This window comes from Gossypium hirsutum, chromosome A05, assembly GCF_007990345.1.
Source record: "Gossypium hirsutum isolate 1008001.06 chromosome A05, Gossypium_hirsutum_v2.1, whole genome shotgun sequence".
Lineage (NCBI taxonomy): Eukaryota > Viridiplantae > Streptophyta > Magnoliopsida > Malvales > Malvaceae > Gossypium > Gossypium hirsutum.
The window spans coordinates 67,879,710-67,888,307 of NC_053428.1; the positions used below are offsets into that span (position 1 = coordinate 67,879,710).

At 32.9% G+C, this 8,598-nt stretch overlaps 1 protein-coding gene across 1 annotated transcript; it reads right to left on the reverse strand.

Annotated features, from left to right (window-relative positions):
* Window positions 1-981: 981 nt before the first annotated feature.
* On the reverse strand, window positions 982-2,893 carry LOC107952164 (amino acid transporter AVT6E-like). The gene is made up of 3 exons (XM_041111988.1): window positions 2,467-2,893; window positions 1,340-1,447; window positions 982-1,061 (listed from the first exon to the last, which is right to left on the reverse strand). Exons 1-3 carry the CDS (start codon window positions 2,891-2,893, stop codon window positions 982-984), a joined length of 615 nt encoding a protein of 204 aa, XP_040967922.1.
* Between the last annotated feature and the right edge of the window lie 5,705 nt (window positions 2,894-8,598).

An 8,598-nucleotide genomic window follows, 5' to 3' on the forward strand; every position in this document is an offset into this window, starting at 1 on the left:
AGGCAACCCGTCAGGTTTCCAGCCTATATACTTTGAATCTTTAAAATATTTAAAATAAGGTTGGAGAGAAGGTCAGCTATTGTTGTAATTTTGATAAAAGTAGTTATAACTTTTAAAGAAATTTAAAAATATTAAATATTAAAATAAAACATTATTAATATAGAAAAATAGTAATTTGAATATAATAATATAAAAAATGAATCGTAGTTTAATTTTTATAAGTAAATTGGAAATAAATTAAGGTTATATAAATATTCAATAGTAAATGAGATCGATAGAACTTTTTTCAAGTCTTTTTGAATTTTTTAAGATTCATCATACGTGGCGTTGTTACACCTAGGGAGGATCCATTATATCTTGCAGCTCGATATAAGGCAACCCGTCAGGTTTCCAGCCTATATACTTTGAATCTTTAAAATATTTAAAATAAGGTTGGAGAGAAAGTCAGCTATTGTTGTAATTTTAATGGACAAGCAAGCTACACGGTAATAAAATTAATTCATACCTGTTCATACTTAAGTTGAATCAAATAATAATTAAGTTGAACCAAATATTTAAAATTAATTTGGAAACAAAATAGTTCTACTCCAAACAGAACTAGCAATTAAATCTTTACAAAATCGCAACCCCAAAATATTAATTTTTCCAAAATCATCATGATAAAACTATTATTGATTAGAATTTTGAAATAAAGCCTACCTTAATAAAACGTACCTGGTCTACTCCACTCTCACCAGCAAACAGAGGCTGGAGTCAAAAAAGTAATATTTGTTAAGTAATTTAAAGTGAAAATGCATAGAAATAAGAAAAAAATTTAGCAACGAAACTTGTACGTACCTAGAACAAATGCCAATGGCTGTGGTGTATTTAGTTGCACCAAATATTAATTCAGGTGCTCGATAGTACCTAGAACAGATGTAAGATTATAAAAGTAGCACCAAATATATTTCAGTTTAAGCAAATATAAAAACTTTACCTATATCAGTTTTGCAAGTGCCCACTTGTACCAGGATCAAAGACACTGCCAATGAAGGTATACACCTTAGCAAAATATGGCAAAACTGCACAGTAAACACATAAGTTGGATAGAAACATGAAAACAGACCAAAAGAACATCTAAAAAACAAAAAAGGAATCACCATTAGTATGTAAACATGAAAATGCACAGCTTTAAACAAACCAACTTTGCATGTGCAGAATCATACTCCACAAAACTCATAAACATTAACTTCTCCTAACCAGAATACCAACTTTATGTTTACAGAGGCCTTGATCAAAACTAACATAACTGTTGATTTATAACTTATCTAATAAGAATCACAGAATATGCAGAAAGTACCTGAGCATTTAGTTTCAAGAGAACCATGTATTCGAAGGAAAAGAGCCAGAAAATGATCAATGTATGCAAAACCTGGTCTATATTTGAAAACTGGAGTAAAGCTTTCATCTAGTACCAAATACATACATATATAGAGACACAAACACACAGGCATACATCTTTCATTACCTAAATCTATTTCTTGCAAATAAAAGATAAGTAAGCTTCTACATGATTCATACTAGATTGCTAATCCTAGCAGAAAAAATGTATGATTCGGTTTCTAGAGATGTTGAATCTTTCATCATAAACATAAAAAACATAAAAGGAAAAACATGTTGAAAGAAACATAAATGTTAGGGAAGACAATGTTTACCTTGATTGAATTGGAAATGTTTTCTTGAGGGTTTATTTGGAGATGCTTGGGATTGATCTCTAATAATGTCGAGAGACTTCCCTACTCATTGCATTTGAAGAACAGAAGTCTGTTTCTGGTCGACAAAACAATCAAATGAGTTCTAAAAATAAACAATATTTAATGATTGGTATAATATTAATTATATTTGCTAATAACAGGTGGGAATAAACAAATAAAATGATAAAAAATAGAAGCTACAAGAATTACTAAAAATAAAGCTACGTCAACAATGGTATCATGAGAACGAAAATTAAAAATCCGAATTAAGTAAAAAAACAGAGAAAAATATAAAAGAGAGACAAATAAGGGGACAAAGGGCTGGTTTTGTTGGAATAACCGAAGTTGCCGGATTTTCCACTAAAAATCATAGTTAAAATTCTAGGGAAAGACAGTAAGTAACAGTCACCCTAATGAAGACCATTGTGAGGAGAAATAGGACCAAGTTCAATACCATTAAAAGATAGTAAGTTACATTGTATACATATTATCATTGCAATTTGGTATAAATATTTCCTATTATCCCAGCAATGCTAACTATCACAGCCAGTATTAACATTAACCACGACAAAAATTTTTCTACTCTGCTCAAGCTCATGCTCTCTTCTTGCTGACTTATCCTCAATGCAATTAGAGCAGGGAACGTGAAACCTAAGGAAACAGCTATTGTTGCTCTAGTAAATTTGAAAGCTGTCCATATATTTGGGATCATAGTAGATCCAATAAGCTTAACCAGGGAACGTAAAATCTGGGCTCATCCTTGGAGCCTCTATCTTCCCCTCAATAAGCTTAATGAATGCAACAGCAAAGCAAACCACAACGAAAACAACAGCGAGAGCTACCGAAGCAGCCGAAGTCATGCTCAATGAATCAATCCTATCTAACACGCAAAGTGGAGCAAGAAAAACAACCATAACAACCAAAACCAATAACTTCCTATGATCCCAAAAAACATGTCCTAACCACTTATCGAAAACCCCAATATGACGAACCGAACCAGACATAACATCACCCATAATAATCAAATAAACTATCAGGACACCTGCATTGTTGACAATTATGCAAATCTCAGACAAAACCCTAGCAGTTCTCCCCATTGCAATTTGCACAACTTCCCCATAAGATCTAGCTTTACAAGAAACTGCAAACCTAATCAACATCTGGACACTAATTTCAGACAAAATCCCAACCAGGTTTATCCAAAAAAATTCCCTAAAACAAGCCCCAGAACCTTCATAGTAGCAGCTAAAGCCATGATTCCGCACCAATAATTGTGGTGGTTAAGTTAAAAACAGCACTAGAAAACCAGACCCGGTATTGGGTTTACTTAAAACAAGGGTATAACCATCCAGATCAAACCCATTTCAAACCATTTCAAACCAAAAAAAAAAGGCAAGTAATACATGAAAAAACAAACAAACAAAACCACACAAGGAAAACAAAACAAAACAAAACAAACGCCCCAAGTACGAAAGTTGAGTTGCTTTAACACGCAAAAACTGAAGGATTAGATTAATTGGTTTAGACCATAGTTGAACTAAATTCAGTGTTCTATAAGGTGACTTTTGGTTTAAGTAATATTTTTGAATTCAATAGGCTGGCCTTACCGCCAGTTCATCATTGACGATATTTTAAGGAAATAAAAGAAATACTGTTGAAGCTTCAAGGACCCAATGAATAAAGTGAAAGAAAAAAGCGATATAGCTTAGCAGTTACCAGAAAGTTTGGGATCGATCGGTGAATAGTTGACGTATAAAGAGTTGGCTCTTCTGGTTCTGGTTCAGACGAAATCGAGTGAGAGAGAAGTGCTTTGCTACTTTTTCATAACATTCAGAAATTGAGCTTTGTACGAATCAACTAACCCTGATTTGTCGATAAAATGAATCGATAGGGCTTTCTTCTTGTATGTTTTTTAGTTGATGATCATTGGGCTAAAACCCTAAATATGAAGCATATCACCGTCGACGAGAGGAAAGGGAAAATAATTAGGGATTTTGGGGATGGGGGAACAGATTAAGGGAAAGAAAGGGGACTTAGGAAAAATGTTAGGGATTTCGGGTTTGGGGAATTAGGGGATGATTTGGGGAAAAAGAAAGAGGGGTTTTCTGTTTTAGGGATTTAGGGAAGGAAGAGACGAAATAGGGGAAAATTACTTAGCAAAAATCGAAACTGATTTCGGGTAAAGGGCATAAACCACAGAAGAGAAAAAACGACGCCGTTTCAAATAAGGAAATTTTGTGGCGTTTTCAGAAACGCGCCGGTAATGAGCCCTTTTGCGGCGTTTTCAGTAAAGCGCCACTAACGCCCTTTTATCTACACTACAAAATGACGCCGTTCTAATACGAGTTGTGGCGTTTATATTAGAAACGCCGCTAAAGCCGCTACTATTCAGAGGAAACGATGCCGTTTTGCTCTAATGTATATTGAAGTTTTATGGCGTTTTCTAAGAAAACGCCGCTATTTCCTATCTTTTGCGGCGTTTTATGTATAAACGCCACTAATACGTGAATATTTTATAAAAATTGATCAAAATTTAAAACTATATATATTTAGAATTTCTTTTAAATTATATCTAAATAATGTTACTGTGATGTACAAAATATATATTTCAATCTTCAATATATTAGGTTTAGTACAAATTCGCAAGAATATCATAAAATTCTAAATATTGGTTCAGTCTTCAATAATAATATACCTTAAACTTTAAACCTCAAACTATAAACTTACACGCTAATTAAACCCTAACTATAGTTAAAATTTTATTTTTGATTTAATACACATTTTAAAATACATATTATGTATGCATATAAATTAATTAAATAAAAACATGATACTATTTATTATATCAAAATTAATTAAATATTTTACAAGATCTAGATCAAATTACAGTTCATGTATACAATTGCACACTAAACCACTTTTCATATATATATTTATATATTTTTTAAAATAATAATTTATATATATTTATCTTATATACATTTATCTTCTACATTAAAATCCAAAATTATACTCTAAATTTAAAACCCTAAACCTTAGACCACAAACACAAAACCCCTAACCCCAAACGTTAAACCCCAAAACCATTCGGTAACCCCTAAACCAACCATAACTCCTAGACCATAAAGCCCAAACTATAAAGTGTACTTTAAAAACTGTTAACCCTAATTAACCATAATATTCGTAGACATATTTTTTGGAATTCGTGTGGCCAATGTTAGTGTAGTACAAATTAAAACACACATGTATATATGTTTATATTCTTATATTAAATAATATGAGTATATACAAAATAGCTTGAATCTTAGTAAAATCCAAATGTTCTTCAGTTAATTTCTAGCTAGCTAATAGTATCATTTCCTTAAACCCTTAACCTAAACTTACACCCTAAATATATATTATAATCTTAATATATATTAGAAGTTTAATATATATATATATATAACAAGGGACAAAAGTAATTCAAATAGAATCTTAATGCTTACCAAAACTCTAAAATAAATTAATTTTTTTATCATTAATCATAACCTCTAATCCCTAATAGCATAACCCCTAAAACATATATATGTACCTATTTTTTAAAATAATAATTTATATTTATCTTATTTAGATTTATATTATAAAAAATCCAAGATACACAAGTTAAGTAGTTTACCATATTTACCTCTAAATTCCAAACCCCAAATCTCAAATCCTAAACTCTAGGCCCTAAACACTAAACCATAACCCATAAACTAAATTACTTTTTTACGGCGTTTTTCCAAAAGTGCCACTAAAACATCGGCCTATAGCGGCGTTTTTCCAAAAGCGTCGCTAAAACATCGGCCTATAGCGGCATTTTTCCAAAAGCGCCGCTAAAACATCGGCCTATAGCGGCGTTTTTCCAAAAGCGCCGCTAAAACCTCGACCTATAGCAGCGTTTTTCCAGAAGCGCCACTAAAACCTCAACCTATAGCGGCATTTTTCGAAAAGCACCGCTATTGTTTAGTTTTTAGCGGCGTTTGGGCCAAAAACGCCGCTATTGCTCAGTTTTTAGCCGCGTTTGGATAAAAAACGCCGCTATTGCTCTGCTTTTTGCGGCGTTTTATTACAAATGCCGCGAATGTAAAATATTTGCGGCGTTTTTTATTCAAACGCCACTAAAAACGCCGCTAAAGCCCTATTTTCCTGTAGTGAATAACCTTTTTAAATGGTTTTAAACGAATTGGTTTTCCCTGAACAATCACTCAGTTAAAGTGTGGCAATGGTTGTGTGCATGTCTAAGATTGGATCCGTGGAGAGCTGGGTACTTAAGCAGTCTAATTGACTCACCTCCTCTTTTCTGGCATCCTACCTGGTGCACACCTCCCATTCACTTTAATCTATAACGAAGATATTCTTTAAACACTAAGAAAGACTTTAGATAAAACATAACTTTTCTAGTAACACTTCAATGTGACACGCCGGATTCGATCTTAACGTTTGGGCTAGGTTTGGGATGTTATAGTTTTAAAAATGAAGGTACGGGTCAACTAGATTAAGCTGCAACGAGGTCAAAAAATGAAGAAATCATTAAAAATGGGACAAAAATCGTACCTTAATTAAATATTCAAACTTAGCCGAATGGAAACCTAAGTTTCCTATTCTTTTCTTCTCAATTTTTGGCAATGAATATGATGGAAATGACAATTTTGGTTTTTGTTTTATTATTATTAAACTTAATTAACATTTTACCAAAATAACCTGAATGAACTTCAATAATTTCAAAAATACGAAGCCAAAAACTTCCACTATATCATTTAAGGTCTAATTGACATGCAAGGACTCTCATATTAATAAACCATAGCAATTTAATACCTTTAAACAATAGTACTCAACTTTTACGCGTTACGCGATTTAGTCCTTTTTACCGAATTAAGCTTTTAAACGGTAAAATTTCTTAATGAAATTTTTATACTATCATTCTATCATGCTGTAAACCTTAATAAAATAATAAAATAATAAAATAAATATTTTGACTCGGTTAAGTGGTTTTGAAACCACTGTTCCGATTTGACTTTAAAACGGGCTGTTACAACTCTTACCCCCTTTAGGGATTTTCGTCCCCAAAAATCTTATCGGTAAAAAGGTTAGGGTACTATTTTTCCATAGCTTCCTCGGGTTCCCATGTAGCTTCCTCAATCTCGTGTTTATGCCAAAGAACCTTTGCAAGTTCTATACATTTATTTCTCAATTCTTTGATTCTCGAGCCAGAATTCTAATCGGTTTTTCATTATACGACAAATTAGACTGTATCTCTACATCAACGGGAGAAATCACATGTGATGGATCTGATCAATATCGTTGTAGCATCGAAACATGAAAAACATTATGTATCTTTCAAGTTTAGACGGTAGCGATAGTCGACACGTTACAGGCCCTATTCTTTCAACAATCTCATATGGCCTGATGAATTGCGGACTTAACTTTCTTTTACGGCTGAAACAAAAATATTTCTTCCATGGTGACACTTTCAAGAATACATGATCTTCGACCTGAAACTCTATTTCTTTACGTTTCAAACCCGTGTAAGATTTTTGTCGATCTGAAACTGCTTTTAAACTGTCGCGAATCACTTTGACTTTTTCTTTTGTTTCTCTGATCAATTCAACCCCATGAATCTTTTTCTCAGTTAATTCAGTCCAGTATAACGGTGTTTGACATTTACGACCGTAAAGAGCTTCGTATGGTGCCATCTTTATACTCGTTTGGAAACTATTATTATAAGAAAATTCAATCAGAGGCAAGTATTTTTCCCAGCTGCCTTTAAACTCGAGAATGCAACAACGCAACATATCCTCAAGTATTTGTATAATTCTTTCGAACTGACTGTCTGTTTGGGAATGAAAAGCTGTGCTAAAATTCAATTTCGTTCCAAGAGCTTCTTGTAATTTCTTCCAAAATCTTGACGTAAATCTCGGGTGTCTATCAGAAATAATGGACAGTGGTACACCATGCAATCGTACAATTTCAGACAGTTACAATTCAGCTAATCTATCCAGAGAGAAATCCATACGTACCAGTATGAAATGAGCAGATTTCGTTAGTCTATCAACGATAACCCAAATTGCGTCTTTCTTTTTCGAAGTCAGGGGCAATCTCGATACAAAATCCATTGTAACTCTATCTCATTTTCATTTCAAAATTATCACTGGCTGTAATAAACCTGACGATACTTGATGTTTGGCTTTTACTTGTTACAGGTTAAACATCTCGATACAAACTCTGATATCTTGTTTCATTCCCGACCACTAGTAACATTGTTTCAGATCGTTATACATTTTGGTGCTACCCAGATAAACAGAAAAGAGACTACTGTGTGCCTCATGTAGAATTTTCTAAATGAGTTTGGTATCTTTTGGTATACAAATTCTATTTTGAAACATTAAGTAATCATTATTTCCCATATGAAATTTAGAATCAAAATTAGACTCACATAAAATTTGTTTAGCTTGTAACTCGCTATCATTTTTCTGAGCTTTGCAGATTTGTTGCAAAAATACCGGTCTACTCTCATCTTAGCTACTATAGATCCTTCATCATATATCATCATTTGAGTATTCATTTCCCGTAAAGCAAATAAGGACTTTCGACTCAAAGCATCGGTTACAACGTTAGCCTTCCCTGGATGATAATCAATTACAAATTCATAATCTTTCAATAGTTCAAGCCATCTTCGTTGTTGCAGATTCAAACTCTTTGTGATATCAAATACTTCAATCTTTTATGATCTGTAAATATTTGGCATTTCTCACAGTATAGATAGTGTCACCAAATCTTTAATGCGAATACTATTGCAGCTAATTCAAGATCATGTGTCGGGTAATTCCTTTCGTGTGGTTTCAAT

Coding starts and splice junctions, on each gene's coding strand:
- LOC107952164 (XM_041111988.1), bottom strand. CDS start 2,893: ATGTTGATTAGGTTTGCAGTTTCTTGTAAAGCTAGATCTTATGGGGAA. Junction 1,448..2,466: donor CCCAGATTTTACGTTCCCTG/GTTAAGCTTATT, acceptor ATTTGGTACTAG/ATGAAAGCTTTACTCCAGTT. Junction 1,062..1,339: donor TCTTGAAACTAAATGCTCAG/GTACTTTCTGCA, acceptor TTTACTGTGCAG/TTTTGCCATATTTTGCTAAG.